Source organism: Mus caroli, unplaced genomic scaffold (assembly GCF_978045245.1).
Source record: "Mus caroli unplaced genomic scaffold, Mus_caroli_1 scaffold_6, whole genome shotgun sequence".
NCBI classification, from domain to species: domain Eukaryota; kingdom Metazoa; phylum Chordata; class Mammalia; order Rodentia; family Muridae; genus Mus; species Mus caroli.
This window is the reverse complement of record NW_028227261.1, coordinates 70,452,333-70,469,952: the sequence shown is the minus strand read 5'-3', so window position 1 is coordinate 70,469,952 and position 17,620 is coordinate 70,452,333. Positions and strand designations below refer to the sequence as shown.

The 17,620-nt window shown below is 37.8% G+C and overlaps 1 protein-coding gene across 3 annotated transcripts in view; it reads left to right on the top strand.

Annotated features, from left to right (window-relative positions):
* Cntln (centlein) overlaps positions 1–17,620 on the top strand; it is a 243,179-nt gene that overhangs the window by 205,069 nt on the left and 20,490 nt on the right. For all 3 annotated transcript variants that reach the window (XM_085839197.1, XM_085839196.1, XM_085839198.1), the window contains 5 exons: positions 2,207–2,398; positions 3,471–3,568; positions 5,079–5,205; positions 6,884–7,021; positions 7,340–7,525. In XM_085839197.1, the coding sequence (XP_085695323.1) occupies positions 2,207–2,398; positions 3,471–3,568; positions 5,079–5,205; positions 6,884–7,021; positions 7,340–7,525 (741 nt within the window). The remainder of the gene's footprint in view (positions 1–2,206; positions 2,399–3,470; positions 3,569–5,078; positions 5,206–6,883; positions 7,022–7,339; positions 7,526–17,620) is intronic.

Genomic DNA, 17,620 nt, shown 5'->3' with positions numbered 1-17,620 from the left:
ACCTCCTAACAGTGCCACTCCCTCGGCCATGTAAATCAGCACTTGATATAATTTTTAGGTATTATGGTGAACACACAGGTATACAGGAGCTTAGTCATTGCTCAAGGATTTAGAATTTCCTGGGATTTAGTAACAGGATAGAATTGAGACTCAATGCAGCCATGGGAGAAGCTCACTATCAGAGGTTAGTGCTGCTGTTACCCTTAGGAGAGGAGCTTCTCTTCATGGTGGATGAAGACATGGAGGGCTCATGACTGATCAGTGTGCTGAGAACGGCTGACTGTTAGATGCTCAGCCTAGATAGGAGGTCTACACTACTTGTTCCATGGCTCAGGAGACATTGTGGAGGAAGGAGTGGAAAGCATGTAACAGCTAGCAGAAGTGCTGTGGAAAGGTGTCTTCATGTCACTGCATCCTTGAGAAGACCTGCAGAAGACAGGACCTATCAGCATTGTCATAGAAGGGGAGGGGCTCATGAGATCCTGTCCCTCTCTGAAGATCCATAGGCAGTTATTATTTGTGTGTGTGTGTGTGTGTTTATGCATGTGGTCACGTGTAGCCATTAATTAATTGCCCATGTGTTTATCAACAACCCCTCAACTGTGGCAACAGAAGGAACTCTAATTAAACTACCTGGGTCACCAGAAGAATACATTAATTAGAAAGACGTGAAATTAGAAGGGGCACTGCTTGGAAAGAGAAGGGGATTGGTGTGATGGAGTCAGGAGAGGGTGTCATTATGATCAAGATAGGTATCTATGCATGTATTAGAACACTGCAGTAAAGCCATTCTTATCTACGTCGATATATATTAAGATGAGATTTCAAGATGAGAAAAACATATTTACTGTGGGATCTAAGAGAATAGAAACATTGCTTTGGAGAAGAAAGAGAAATACCAACAAAATCTTTGTTAAGAAAAGTACAAGTTTTCCCTTAAAAGTACAAGGTAGAAGAGTACTTTCTCAGCTGAGAAGGCGCAATGTGTTGAGCCTCTGATGGGGTGTAGAAGGCAAGACTGACTTCCGGTGACTTTTGCTGGAACACAAACTGAAGCCAAATCTTCTATTTTCTACAAGCACCAGAATTTTGTTCTATCAACAAGAAATGCCTTAGTAGGGCTTCAGGTGAGGTACTAACACAATGTTGGCTTAGGAAGTAGGGGAGGAAGTAGGAAGAAAGAAGGTTGGGAGAGAACAGGGAGAAGGGCTCTACCTGTAGTCCCCATAGAATTTAATGTTAGCACTGAGTAAGTGACATTCAGGAGTGAAAATATGAATTACTTCATTATGTACAGAACTGGCGTAGATTGGACATAAGAGAATTAGTAGAGAGGAGAGAGGAATCAAGCTTGGACTGTGCCAGGAAGAGTTCCGGATTTAAAGAAACCATGAGTTCAATGCTCTTCAAGTGCTCTGAGATGTTAGGCTAGTATGATTTGGTGATGTTCTGCTGACGAGATTAACAAAGAAGAAAGATTAGCAGTAAGGTGGGCTCTGTTCACTCTTAAAAACATTCCCAATATATTATTTAGCAAAAATATTCATGATTTTTTTAAATGTCAGATATAGGACAGTGCTATTTCACCTCAACATAACAAAAAGGCTGATCAATTAATTATCATTCAAGTGGATAAAACTGAGTGAGTTTGTTTGCATGGTATTTATTTTAGCTAAATCCCTAACAAGCCTCATCTGCTAATTGGACTTAGCATTTCTGTTGCTAAATGAGAAGTGTTTTGGCTGCTACATAGGTTAGTAAGAGCTACCCAGTGGAATAAACAGCTAACATCTGTTATCCTGTCCTGCTCCAGCTTGGCTCCTACCAAGTACAGCCACCCCAGAGTCAGAGTTTCTCTCTCTCTCTCTCTCTCTCTCTCTCTCTCTCTCTCTCTCTCTCTCTCTCTGTGTGTGTGTGTGTGTGTGTGTGTGACCCATGTAGATGTGAAAGCAATGGTCATTATGAGAAAAGACCAACAAACTCAAAGTGCTGAGTGTGGTGTCTTTGTTTAATTATTTGTTTATTTTAAACTGATAGACTCTGACACTAATTAAAACCTGGGAGAGTTTAGAATTTTTGTAATATTTTTATAACTATTTTATAATTAATTTAATTATTTCTTTGACATTTCCTACCCTGTGAAATCTATACTGACAATCATTAGATTAACTCTGAATATTTTCATGGTATCTTTTTTATTTTAAAGAAGCTCACTCTTGATTTAGCTGAACTTCGAAAAGAAAAGGAAGATTTGTTGAAGAAAGTGGAGTCTTCATCCGACATCACAAGCTTGGCAGAAGAAGTTTCTAGAATAATGGCTCCGCAGATAAAGGTTACCACACTGGGTCCTTCAAGAAGCATGGATTTGGAAATAAAGCAATTGCAGTGTAAACTAAAGGTGAGTATGCAGTATGGTAGGTTCAAATGCATCTAAGAAGTCACTGCGTCCTTACAGACATTTGATGGATTCTAATTTAGTTCAATAAAGGCCACCATGATAAAACCTTCCAAAAGACCATGAATATCGCATCTGCATAAGCCTTCAAGTCTCAGCTCTCTTCTCTTTCTACGGCTTCTATTTGTTTTTTTTCTTTTTATAGATTAATAATGTAGTAATTATGTATAAATCCTTAAGTAACAATTGCTACTCTTAGTAAGTTCAAACAGAGAGGAATTTAGTGTTAATCAGCTTGTCAATCATCCAATATTCTCAAACAGATTATCCTCAAATATCATTGGCCCACTGCAGTTTATTGTCCATTAGTCCTTTTGCTGTTTATGCCTGGGTTCCCTCATTCTTAAGATTTGTTTGCCAGGCTGGAAGATGCAGCATGGGCTTCACACCTGAGTCTGTCACGTGCTTAGCTGGCTGTCACCTGCAGCACCTCAGTACCCGCACATGGCCGTGGAACTGTCTTCCAGAAAGGTGACCATAGGGCACCAACCCAAGAGCACAAAGACAGAGAGGCCCAGAGCTGTGAGGGCCCAGATTTGAATTCACATATATGTCAAGAGCCATGTTCTCTTGGTGAAAGCAAATCACAGATGGGACCACATCCTAAGAATTGGAAAATGGTAGTTATACTTTTTTAGAGGGAACATCAAGTTATCTGTGATCACATTTCATCCAGTTCAGCTTGTGAGAAATCTATCATTCATTTTAAGTGATCTAACTGAGCCAGTAAGATTCTTAATCACACATTTACAATTTGCTAAGAGAAGTTCTATTTTCCATTAAAATACTTGATTCCTGAACTGTTATTGATGCTCCTTTATGGTCTGGCATGCTGTATAATGGTTTTATTATAAGTATTTTATCTTATTTGTAGAATAAAAAATGAAATAATATATTAAAATTACATTTTAGTCATTGTTAGCAACATTAAAATAAATGTGTTACTTTCTCAAACCAGTGCCTTTGTTTTAGATATAAACGTGATGAATTGAAATATATGTTTATTTTAATCTAGAATGCAACTAATGAGCTCACTAAACAGTCATCGAATGTGAAGTCTCTGAGAATGGAACTCCTGGCAAAGGACGACCACATAAAGGAGATGCACGAAAGGTGGGCTTTCACACGTCCATCTGTTGTGTCTGCTGCCACCTAGTGGCTGCTGTCTCTCCTCACCATCCCACACTCAAAACAATACCAGCATTTACCTTTAACAATGGAATTTTACTATTTTAAGACTGTTTTATGCCAACATAAGATGGAATTTTAAGGAATACTACATATAGCATGATTGACAACAACCTAGTTGCTATTTTTAATTAGAGTAAAATATTTAACACCAGTTTCCCTATTTAGTGTAATTTGAGTAACTATAAATTAATAAGTTTAAGACTAAACAAAAACCTATAATTCTAAGACTAAGAGAACATATAGTACTTGAATAGGATTAATTCCTAGGTTTATACAGCTAAGGTCAAATTGAAAGTTTCATTTGCTCATAAAGTAGCTAGAGGTTCTTTTATATATATTATTTTTAAAGGAGTTTAAATATCCTATGATATTCAACGAATGTGGTTCTCTTTCTTTGTGCTTTATAACTTTTAAAGCATTTATATGATAATCTGTTTAGACAGAACACATCACTGATAAATTTCTCATATGACCACCTGTAGGCAGTATTACAAGTGAAACTTACTTAACATATTAATAAATAAAACTTAGACAGAGGGTTACTGGCTGAATGTGGTGGCTTGTTCCTGTAATTCCAGCATTAGAAAGTTCAAATCAAGAAGATTGCCATGAAGCTGAGGTCTACCAGTGTAAAACCTCGTCTCCCAAACCCTCCAAATAGAAATCATTTGTATGTGTAGCTGAAAATGTCTTGAACTCTGTATAGACCAAGGGCAGTCAGTACATCATCATCATTAGTGCTGAGGGAAGCTCTGAATCCTGGCCCCATCTACCAGCTCTGTGCTTCCGGCTAATAGTCTTAATTCATGAAGTTGTTCTGAGGCACAAGTGAATCAGTACTTGAAGAGTTTGCCTGCAGATAACAGTGTCAGTGTGAGCTCTTGTCACATTCCATCATAGTGGAGCCATAGTTACAGCCTCAGGAGCAGAGGTCCTTGAAGTTAACGTTGCATTGCAGCACTCAGCATCACAAGGCGAACTAAGAGGTAAACTCAGTCTCAACTGAGTGGAGAAGTTAGTGTGCCTGACTACAGTCTCTTTGCATAGTGCAGGATTTTAAAATTTTTAATCAAATTAACAGTATTGTTCTTAACATTGTTAGGATTTTGATAGTCTCTATGTATCACTTCAATATACCTAAGCAATTCAAATATATAATTTAAATATAATTTAGTTTCATAAATTCTATGAACAATAATGCTCTTACTCAGTTCATCTTTCTTTTGCTATAATGCAAATATGTAATAATAACAAAGTCACAACCAGATTATGGATTTTACTAAAATATGATACTCAGATGCTTATTAAAATGCACTTTAATTTACTGACATAGTGGCATTAATACCAACTTTTCAAAACAAATAGTAGGACTGACCATAGGTACAGTATATCAAGATTCTTTCTGCTCCTGTTAAATTCTTCTTCCCTGAAGGACGTCTCGAATGGAGAGGGATATAACCATGAAAAGACACCTGATCGAGGACTTGAAATTTCGACAGAAAGTAAATTCAGAAAGTAATGAGAGTTTTAATGAAATGTTAGAAACTCTTGAAAAAAAGGTACCAATTTTTGTGTTCACTGATAAATTGTTTTCTACTGTATTCATTTTAACATAAATAATTTTTAAATTTATTTATTTACTTACTTACACTCCATATTTTATCCCCCTGCCCTTGTCCACCCTTCTATTGTTCCACATCCCATACCTCCTCCCCACCCCACTGTCTCCACGTGGATGTCCCCACCCCCCGACCCCAACCTCTAAACTCCCTGTGGCCTCCAGTCTCTTGAGGGTTAGGTACATCATCTCTGAATGAACACAGACTCAGCAGTCCTCTGCTGTATGTGTGTCGGGGGCCTCATATCAGCTGGTGTATGCTGCCTGGTTGGTGGTCCAGTGTTTGAGAGATCTCGGGGTCCAGATTAATTGAGAGTGCTGATCCTGCAACAGCTTCTTTCAATGTTTCCCAATTCAACAACAGGGGTCAGCTGCTTCTGTCCATTGGTTGTATGCAAATATCTGTCTCTGACTTTAGCTGCTTGTTGGGTCTTCCAGAGTGCAGTCATGCTAGGTCACTTTTTGTGAGCACTCCATAGCCTCAGTAATAGTGTCAGGCCTTGAGACCTCCCCTTGAGCTGGATCCCAAGGGGATCCTTTGGGCCTGTCTCTGGACCTTCTTTTCCTCAGGCTCCTCTCCATTTCCATCCAGACAGGAACAATTATGGGACAGAGTTGTGACTGGGATGACCCCCTCTCCCTCACTTGATGCCCTGTCTTCCAGCGGGAGGTGGGCTCTATAACTTCCCTCTCCCTACTGTTGGGCATTTCATATAAGGTCCCTCCCTTTGAGTCCTGAGAGTCTCTCACCTCCCAGGTCTCTGGTGCATTCTGGAGGGTTCCCCTAACCTCCTATCTCCCAAGGTCGCCTGTAAAGAATGGAAATAGCATAAATATTTAGTATTGAACATCTGTGCAAAATACTTACAGGATATAATATAGATAGAGTCTGCCTATTTGTATACTGCCATGCAGTAAAATGCTTAATTTTTAAAGTATCTAGTACTTGTGTTTTACATAATGATATCCCTATTTATTATTTTATATTATTTAATCCTACAGTGTAAAAGGACAGAAGCAGACTAACGTATCAGTGCTGTTTAAATTCTTAAATGTGCTTTATGCAACCCACAAAGCTTTAACTTTTTGTGTTGGTGGTTTTCCTGTATATATCTGTGCACCACATACGTGCCTGGTGCCTGTGGAGGTCAGAAGAGGGCTTTAGATCCCCTGGAATTCAAGCTTTCAGATGGTTGTGAAATGTCCTGGGAATTGAACCTGTGTCCTCTGTAAGAGGAACAAGTGCTCTTAACCACTGGGCTGTCTCTCCAGCCTCTCCTTTATACTCTCACTTCAAATCATTTCAGATATAGCTTTAAAATTCTTTCTTAAGTAATTATTTCTCTAGAGGCATTAAGCTAAATGGAAAGCAGTTTCCTTTGTTATTCTTTGAACTATATAAAGAATGTTATTATTCTATTATACATATCATATGTTTTAGTTTGGTTATTAAGAATTGCTAGTTCTTCCTAATGTGAATACTACAAGTAGACTATTTTAATTTGATACAGTTTATGAGACAGTGAATTCCGTTAGACTAGTTTAGTTTCTGAGGATACAATACAGTATACTACTGTAATGCCCTTACTAACAGTATTACCTTTATGCTTCCATTGTAGGTGAAGTCATTAACTGAAGAATGTTCCAACAAGAAGGTATCAGTAGATTCACTAAAGCAAAGACTTAACGTTGCTGTGAAAGAGAAGTCACAGTATGAGCAGATGTATCAGAAAACTAAAGAGGAGTTAGAAAAAAAGGTACGGTCTGAACATCCAGAGCTTGATTTGAACGCAGTGATGCGGTTCTCATCGTTAATGCTGTCACCCTTTCTCCCTACATCAATATGAACTACTTAATAACTCCACGTAACTATAAAGAATACTGTGTCACTACATGAACCCTTAGACTTTGTTTACCGTAATGAGTGTGGTGCATCAGCAACATAAATAAAAGCAAGCATCACCTTTACCCAAATGAAAGTAGGTTGCACGTATAGAAGGATGCAGTCTAACTCGCATAACTCACCAGTATGTGCGTGAAACACCTTTTCTTTTCTTAATATCAATCTTTGGCAGGATCTCAAGATGAGTGTCCTGATATCAAAACTAAATGACACAGAGACAGCCATGGCTCAGATTGAGACGGCGGCTTCAGAGCAGCTCCAGGGCTTAGCACTGCAGAGTGAGCAGGTCCTGGAAGGCGCGCAGAAGAAACTGCTGTCCGCCAATGAGAAGATTGAAGAGTTCACCATCTTTGTGAAGGTTGGAGCCTTTGTGAAGGTTGCTTTCCTCCTGGCAGAGGCGTTGTCCTCTTTCTGAGGATTAGGGGAGCTGTCAAGGTCTTTGCTTTTAGTTGTTGCTGATGTTACTGCATAGAGACGACCTCACTATATATACATAGAGAGAGCTCAGTGGGCTTCAGACTGCTGATTCTCCTGCCTTAATGCTTATGAGGAGTGCAGGGGTGTTTCTGGCTTTCTTGCCTTTCTAATCAATCCACAAAACCTTTTCTCCTACCCGGGGGGGGGGGGAAGTCACAGTGTTCAAACTTTCTTTGTAGCAGATTTTATGGTTTGAGTTTTAAATTATTCACCCTATTGTTAGTATTTCTTTCTTAGCATTAGTTTAGTAGTGAAATGGTAGTAGTCAAGTAATCAAGGTAGACTTAAAATGAATTAAGTCACTTCCACCCTGTTTTTAAAACCACCCAAGCAGTCAGGCGTGGTGACGCACACCTTTAATCCCAGCACGGGAGGCAGAGGCAGGCAGATTTCTGAGTTCGAGGCCAGCCTGCTCTACAAAGTGAGTTCCAGGACAGCCAAAGCTACACAAAGAAACCCTGTCTTGAAAAACCAAAAAAAAAAAAAATAAAAATAATAATAATAATAAAAAACACCCAAGCAAGGACAAAGATACTCCTGTGTTCAGTTAAGGTAAGGTATATGAATTCAATACAGCCAGAGAATTAGAATTCCTGACTCAGGAAAACATAAAGGCAGCTAAAGTGCCTGCACATAAGTGATGGCCCAGTTGTCTTATCTAGATGCCACCTACACATCAAAGAACCCCAGAAAGATTTAGGAATTAATGAGACATAGAACCACCTGAGCTGTGATTGTGGGAGGAGAGGAAGACACATTTAGCACCCTTCCTCCCTTCTCCAGAAGCAGCAGTCATGGAGAGCAGAGAGCAGAGAGCCTGTGATGGTTCTGCCCTGTTTAATCCCCTATAAAGCGCCAATAACTCTACTCAGTGCCTTACATTCTTTGTCTTGTAGTGAGTAAGAAAATCTGTCACTGCCAGCTAGACCATGATGATTTCCTTAATAGGGGGAACAATCTCTTATTAATCTTTATCTCCACAGCATGCACCACAGTGCCTTGGAAAGAATAGGTGTACATAGTGATTGCTAATTAAATGAAATTTACATTGGAAATGTGAAGTATTAATGATCGTCCTATTGACCGTCAGTGTTGAGTATAAAATGGTTTGCAATGGGAAAGAAAGTCCATCCTTTTCCCCACTGCCCCCACCCACATTTCCCGCTGTGCTTCAGTCCTTAGTGAGCATGGTGCTCCCCCTGCAGATGGCATGAGAGCCGCCAGTTGAGAATGTAGAAACTGGAACTAACGGGAAGACTCTCAAGGCAGTCCTATTGCCTCAGTAGGTGTGCATTTTCCACTTATGGGCTCTTTATAAAGTATAAATTTAAATATCTTCCTGAAAGTTATATCACCATTCCCAGCCTTGGTTTCCATGCCTCAGCATAATAGGAACCCCCAGCTTATATCCCACTAAGTGGGCTGGAGAGGTGGTATAGGGGTCAAGAGCACTTGCTGCCCGTGCAGAGGGAGCAACTTCAGTTCCCAGCACCCACATAGAGCTGCTTACGTACAGCTGCCTGTATCTCCAGCTCCAGGGATCTGACGCCCTCTTCTGACTTCTTTGGACAGGTGCACATACATGACACAAAATGTGTTAAACTTTAAAATGTGTAAAATAAGTTATTTTACATTTATGTTATCATCATGTTCTCATATCAGCTCAAGTAGATTTTTCTCTCTAGACAGATCAAGAGCTGGGCCATATTTGAAGCCCTTGGTAAGGAGGCCCTCTGCTGAGTATATCAGAATGTCTACAGGCATAGGACTTATTTACAAGTAGTAATACTGCTGGGCATGTACTTTAGTTATGCAGTGGCACATAACTGGGTTTTAGCTGTGTGCCATAATATGTTGTACACCCCCCACCATATAGGGGCCCAAAGCATTGTCAGTAACGTGTCAAGGAGATGCCCGGCTTTGTTTCATTAGAAATCATAGGTCCTTATAAGTTTCTCATTTAAAAGTACCTACAAAATGAGTGAAATAAGCATTTGATCTCCCATAATAAAGTTTTAAATGGTATAAAGTCAAGCCAATAATGCACACCTAGGAATATCGTGAATGGTTGAAAAGATTAATTTCAGTGAATGTAATTTACCTTTCCTGACTTAAAATGCCATTTTTTTTCTGTTTACTGAAGTCTCACCCTTTAATTTATAATGAAAAATCTCTTTGAATATTGTTGCTACTTGACCCATATAGGACCATTTTTATTATGACTTTGTTTTCCTGGTTTCTTTTCAACATTGGTTTTCCTTTGCTGTGCTTTTAGACAGGATATAAAATATGAATTAGACACATATGAGTTTTATTACTTTCGATCATTGTTTTTAGGAAATATACTTTGAATATGGTCTTTTCAAAGAAAAAAAAAGGTAAATGAAAACCAGAAATAGGAAAACTATAGGAAAACTAATTTCATGGCTACATAATTTGATTTTTATCCACTTAGTGTAATTTTGTGATCATGATAATATAATTTGTATATTTCTCCACAGAAAATAGGTTAGCAAAAATTAACCTTAAAAAGCACACATTTTACTTATGTGCCTAAGTCTCTAAACTCTAGTTATTCAAAGGTGACATTGATCCTTAATAGTGATATACTGGTAATAATTCTAGTTCAGCAGGATCCCAAATCTGCATTTGACAGCTAAATGGAGAGATAAGAGCTTTAGTGGCTACGAGCGAGCACTGGCTCTTTTGACACAGGACTCAAGCTCAGTTCCAAGTACCCACAAAGAGGCTTAAACCCATGTGTACACTCAGTTTCAGGGGATCTGAAACTATCTTCTGGCTTCCAATGGAACACATGTAGCACCGAGACATACATGCAGAAAATTATAGAAACACATTATTTTTTAACAGTTGAATCTATATGACAAAAACATATCCATTTGCCATTTAAAAGTTAAAAACTCCCAATTTCCAGGGGTCCCTTGACGTTTGTTGTAATGTGTTTTCTGCTGATGCGTGCTTGACACTAACATCATGCTCTTTTTAAGTTTTTCTAACCAAGGCTGCCAGCAACCAAATGCAGAAATATTGGGAGGTTGGGTCTTAGTAAGGTGAAGTCAGCCACTTTTCTTCCTCACCTGAGTGACCTGGGACTGGGCAGGGAAGCTCAGGGGCCATGCACCCAGGTAACATGCCATCTGCAGGTTCTGGGGCCCTGCTGTGTTAGCTCTATCTCACCTAAGCTTCTGTGCTTTTGTAAATGAATGGCATCCTGCCTTTCGAATATACTTTCTCACTCTTCTCCAACTCTTACCCTTCCTCACTTCCTCCTTCCTCTCTCTGGACCCACTTCCAGAGTTAGCTTAGGCCTTCAAGGGGATCTCTCCGTTAACCTTGTAGCCAGGGGGACAGAGTTCAACTCTGCTCCATACTAGGTTTGTGACCTCCGGCAACTGATTTCATCCTCTGGATCTCAGTTTCCCTCCCCATAAGATGACTATGATAATAGGGCATCCCTGGGGTTAGGGTCGGAGTAACCGTTCATAGCTAAAAGTTCAGAATGGCGCCAGGCAAACCAGAACTGCTCTGAAAGTATCAACTGTTGTTGAGAGCAATGGTAAGTAAGAGGATAGCTATCTCCTAATTAGTTACTGTGTGTACAATTAAAATGCAACTGTATGCTTTTTATTTTCATTGTTTCAAGTATATTATATAGCCAACTTTAAGAAACATTATCAATAATCTCCTTATTGTACCATCAGCCAAGAGGCTCATTACATTCTTGAAGAATTGATCAGACAAATAGATAGACATGCACCAGAATTATAACTACTTTTCAGATTAAAAATGTGAAGGCAAGAGCTGTTCATAAATATGCATAGTTCTTATATGGATCATCATAATCACAATGTATTCTTCACAGAGCTTTTTAGATATCATATACACTAAACTACTTAATAAATATTATCAGTAGTTTTAATAGTACTAATGTTTGCTCTGGTCCGGTTGTGGAATCTGTGTTCCCTTTAGTCTTCTCATTTATTTGTAGGGCACCAGCAGATTATGGAAGAGGTGGAAGGGCCATCTGCTCTAGATCTACTCTTGAATATGGAATTTGGCCCTAGGGTGAAATCAAGTGCTTTGAGCATCTGGGCTGGATATATGTGGCAGAGCTGAGGCTTTGAATTCTCCTAGTAACTGGATAAAACACACTGGGGAAATTTCTAGAAGTGTTTGCTCAATTTGAGTCAGCCCTGATATATATATATAGGCTTGTTAATGTGCTTGTATGTGAGAGTCATATGCCAGGCGCCATTTTCTCAGAATTTTTTGTTGTTGTTTGTAACTGAAAAAAAAAAAAAAGCCATTCCAGCCAAACAATGGTATTTAGCTGGAACCAATATAAGTTTTTGTTTGGTAACATTTACTTTGATTCTTGGGGTATATGCACTCCTTTCTTCTTTAGTGTAGGCATTTGTTGAACATTCCAATTTTATGTTTACATTTTCATGGTTAATATTTAGCACTGATCTATTTTTTAACTAGGAGTTTTAAACACTTCTGTAATATTATCATCTTGAACTCATACTTAATCTTTGTCTCACTCAAGGAAAATTGGAGCTTTTAAAAGGAAAACATTTTAATAAGAATATATTAACTGGTGAACTTTAAACTCTATAAACTATACCTCAGCAAACCTATTGGAATGCTGTTAAGACACAGGCACAATTCTGAATTACGTGTTAACCTGGCAGCACCTTGGGATTCTCCTAGTGAAAGGGGCTATTCCTTGACCCAGAACCAAGAATTCAAGCCTCTTCAGAATTTTTCAAAAGGCTGTTAAATGCATTATTTCGTTGGGAAACCATGATAAGAATGATGACTTCAGAGTTTTTAAGTGAAAGTCAGGATCCTATGTTATTAGCTAATACATTCAAGACTCACAAATAAGACTAGAAAACTTGAAGAAAATAAAGCTGGGAAAGTAGATCCAGTAAGAGTGGAATATTATGGTTTCCTGGTTACTGCACACGACTGCTGGTTATAGTAAATGATCATAATTGAAAACTGAGTAGCTGTGTGTTGGCATGTCCATCCAAGAAAGTAGTTTCATTTTTAAAATGTACTCTGATATTGGGACAATTGGAGATCAGTATAAAGGATTCATGTTGCCATATTTGGGTAAAGAAAATTGGTGTGTCCCTAATAATATGCTAAAAGCAATGCTTGAAGGAAGTGTGGAAATACAAAAGGGAATTGATGAGATGATTACTTTCCCATGGTATGCTTAATCTATAGTATATTCATAAATCAGTAATTCAAAATAGAAAGGATACTTTCTTTTTAAATCATCTACAACATTCACAAAGACTATTTTATATCCTTCCTCAACAAATTCATAAAGGCAAAAGTTATTTTCACTATCTATCATCAGTATACTATAATATAATTATGCTTTAACAAAATAGCTATCAAAATACATTTACTTTACAAAATTTCCAACTCTCTCTGACTTGGGACTTAGACAGACCTAACATTTGAGTTCTTCAAACAGAAGAGTGTGAGTGTCTACATTAACTTTCAGTGTAAGGTGCTAGAAAAAGAAATCAGCAGAAATGGAATTAGAGAGCTACATCACTTCCCTTGTGGCTTCAACAAAATACGTGTCAGAAGCAACTTAGTGGGGGAAGGAGGTTTTTCTTGCCTTACAGGTTATAAGTAGTCCCATTTAAGCGTCTTGAGGTACTTCTGTACTGGTTTCCACAGTAGTTGTACAAGTTTACATTCCTCCATTTCTCCATATCCTCCTGACATTGGATCAAAGCCATTTTGACTGGAAACTAAAAGTTTTAATCTGCGTTTCCCTGATAGCTATGGATATTGGACATTTTTTTCAAATATTTATCTTGGTAATTTATATTTGTTTTTTGGAACTATTTATTCAGTCCATTAGATCAGTCATTGATTGGATAATTAGCTGTGTGTCTGTGTGTGTGTGGTGGTGGTGTTGAGTTTGTTTCTTTATACGTAACTGAAAGGACAAATGTTTATAGACTGGTATTAGGGAAGAGACAAGTTTAGTAAATCCGTGATTGTAGATTCTCCTCCAATAACCACAAATTCACCAGCACTGAGGAGTAAGCCAGGTTTCCAGTACCAGACAAGGAGCAATTCGGAAAAGTCCTATCAGATAAGTGAGTGAAGTACAAGGAAACATGGCAGGGGATTATGTGAAATTAGGAAGCAACAGGAAGAAAGTGTGCAACCTATCAAGGAAACAGAAACCACAAATAAAAAGGAACAATATTCTCAGAAAATGTAAATATTGAAAAAATTAGAAAAATAACTTGTGTTATTCTCTCCTTTTAAGATATGATTTAAAGTTTAAAAATTTTATAAAACAATACTAATATGTCTGTATGAGTTGTGTTTATAAAAACAAAAGATGTAAGGACTGGTAAATGGTCCAGTGTGTAAGAGTACTTGTTCTACAAGCATGAGGTTCTCAGGTATAGTCCCCAGTAAATAGTGGGGCATGGCTGTGTATTGAGGGCCAGAGACAGTAGCTCACTCACTGTACAGAGCATATGAGAAACAGTAAGATTCCGATCCAGCAGAAGACAGCGATTCAATAGGACAGGTAACAATACAGACATCCAGAGTCATGGTCCAGCCTCTGCATCCATATGCATCCCTTGCACATACGCACATACCTCACAGGACACACATATTGGTGTGTGTGTGTGTGTGTGTGTGTGTGTGTGTGTGTGTGTGTGTGTGTGTCTGAGAGAGAGAGAGAGAGAGAGAGAGAGAGAGAGAGAGAGAGAGAGAGATGCTAAGAGAAAATGAAGCTGTTATCAATTAGAGACATTTACTTCTATGGAGAAAAGTAATTATAGAAATAATATAAGACTGGACTAAAATTTCCAATAAAAGATTCCTAGAATATTCCATAACAGATTCCCTTGAACTCAAGGATAGGTCATTTAAAATTTCACAGAAGAAGCAAAGTTTTTTTTTTCATGAAAAAGAAAAAAATTCACAAGACTTCTGAGACATCATCAAACTAAATATATGTATGATAGGAATTTTAGAAAGCAGAGAGATAGAAGAACAGAAAGACTATTTAAAGAAATAATATGAGAAAATGTCTCAAATTTGGAGAGAGGGAGGGGAGAGAGAGGAGGGAGAGGTGTACAGATTCATAGCTGCAAAGATCCCCCCCTCAAAAGACTGAGCACAAATGTTCGATATGAGGGTGTACACAATTAAATTGCCAAATAGTATATGCAAAGAAAATATTGAAAAGGGAAAAAACATATGACTCATCATATACAAGAACCCTCTATAAGAGGGAGCACCCCTGTACGATTGCCAAAGCACTGCTCAGAAATGCCTCAGACATAAGGAGAATATGAGATGTCCTCAAAACAGTGAAAGTAGAATCTGCCAGCCAAGAGTACTGTAGTCAAAACCTCAGTCCTTCAGAATGAGGGAGGGAATAAAACTGTTCCGGTAAACTGACATGAAGGGTGTGTGCTTTATTAGGGATGTTGCCCAGGGTTCCTTAAGAGAAACCTTTTCTATAGACTCTAGTATTTAATGGTGTTGTAAAAATGACTTTCAACTATAATTTACAAATTAAAATATGTAGAAACTACATGACAAAAGTTTGAAGTTGGATATACAATATAAAATTATTGATAAACCATAATATCCAATCTCTACATGTGAGAAGTGTCATCAATATGTGACCACTATCACAACACTGTTAGCAGCTGGAAATGGGAAACTGCAGGTATTTTATGAAAGCAACAAGATGTTGACAAAAGAAATTCTAAAATAGGAATTCACAGATAAAGAAAAACCTCAAAGTATATGAAACAACAACAACAAAAAGTCACCAAAGGGCGACACCAAGAATGGAGGAAATGATAAAGGAGTGGCAGAAGGAGCAATGGTCAGAAAACAGTTAACACAAAGGAAACAGTACACACAGGAGCTGAGGATGTTTATTTTAAATGTAAATAGACCAAACTCTCTAGTCAGAAGATGCCTGTGTGACTGAATAGATTTCCCTTCCTTACATCTTTCTTTCTTTTGAACGTGTGAACTGTATTTATAAAAAAAAAAAAAAAAAAGACTAAATTTATCTGTAAAGGCACACCTAACTGAAAGTAAAGAGATAGAAAAAGATATTCCATACAAATGATAACTACAAGAAAACATAAGTGGATTAATTTATAACAAGATAGACTTTAGTTAATAAACACACAAAAAAGAAAATGACAAAAACAGTTATAAACATTTGTCCATCAAATATTAGTGCGCCTAAATAAATAGAGCAAATACCCTGAGCATGGGAGGGAGGAAAGGAAAGGAAAATGGTGGCCCTTGACAGTATTCCCTCTCGGCATAGAGGACATGCCTAGCAGAACTGAGCCACACCAGAGACCACGCTGTCCTCTCGGACATGTATGGAACAGTTTTCAAAACAGGAGAATGTGGGGTTACAAAAACAACTTTTAAAGATTTGAAGATTGAAGACATTTAAAGCATCTTTTCTAACCCTGTTTGTGTAAAAATACAAATCAGTAATGAAAGGAAAATTCCTGAAAATGTGGAAGTTGAGCAATTTGATCCCCAAAAGCTAATAGGACTGAGTATAAATGAAAGAAATAAAGAGATAACAAGACAAATGAAGGTGGAAACAAAACTTATGTGTATGTGGTGCAGAAAATTTGGGTTTGAGTGGAAAGATTACAGCTATAAACAAAAGGGTCTCAAGTGCACAGTCTAACTTGGAATCTTCAAGAGCAAGGGGAACAATAATTGAACCCACAGTTAACAGAAGGAAGGAACTAGTATGCATTGGGAAAGAGATGACTCAGATAAAAGGAATAGAAAACAAAACAAAGATCAGTGTAAAACTGACAAATCTTTAGTCAGCTAGACTAATAAGGGAAGCAAAAATAGAATTTATAACTCTGACTACAGAAATATGGCTGATAAGCAATAAGTAACCAGATCATAAGAGAATACTTTGAACAATTATATGCTAAGAAGTTAGAGAAACTATAATAACTGGATATTCCTGAAAACCAATGACCCACCAAGACTGAATCATGAAGAAACACAAAATCCAAACTGAATAACAAGTAAGGCAATTGAATCAGTAATCAAAAACCTCCCAACAAACAGAATTTCTCTGCCATATGGCTTCCCTACCGCTTGGCCCAACATTAAGAAGAATTAATGCCAGTTCCTCTTAAACTCTTCCAAAAAAAATTACACGACTGAAAACTTCCAAATTTTCTTTACAAGGTCAGTATTACTCTGCAAGCAAAGTTAGATGTGGACATGGGTAGAGAAGAAAATTACATTTCATTATCATTCAAAGACAGATGCAAACATTTTCAACCAAGTACTAGCCAGACACATTAAAAACCTCATACACCATGTTAAAATGGCATTTGGTCTGTGGATGGTTCAGATATCCAAATAAATACATATGAGGTGCTAAATTATCAGAATAAAAAAGTCATATTGTCACCTAGTACATATAGAAAAAGAATTTCACAAAATTCCCCATTTTTATGTTTAAAAACAATATATTAAATATGGAGTGAGTGGATCTCAGTTCAGTAAAAGCACTAAAGGTACAGCTGACATCATATGTAAAATCAGGTCCAATGTAAAAGGCTTAAAGAAATAAAAGTTACAGAAATCATGAGGGGGGACTGTAGTTATCTCTGTTTGCAGATTGCAGACTTAAAAATCCCTAAGACTATCCCTCAAAATTAACGAGGTCAATCGTGTTCTGTCTCTTTAAGAGCACACCCTCTGAGACAGCAGTGAGAGGAATGGTCAGTTACAATAACGCCAAAACAATAAAAGAAACACTAGGAGTAAAATTTAACCAAGAATATGGAATTTCTGTTAATTAATGTTAATTTCTGTCACTGATGAAATTCATTGAGAAAAATATAAATGGAAAAATAGACTATGCTCATGG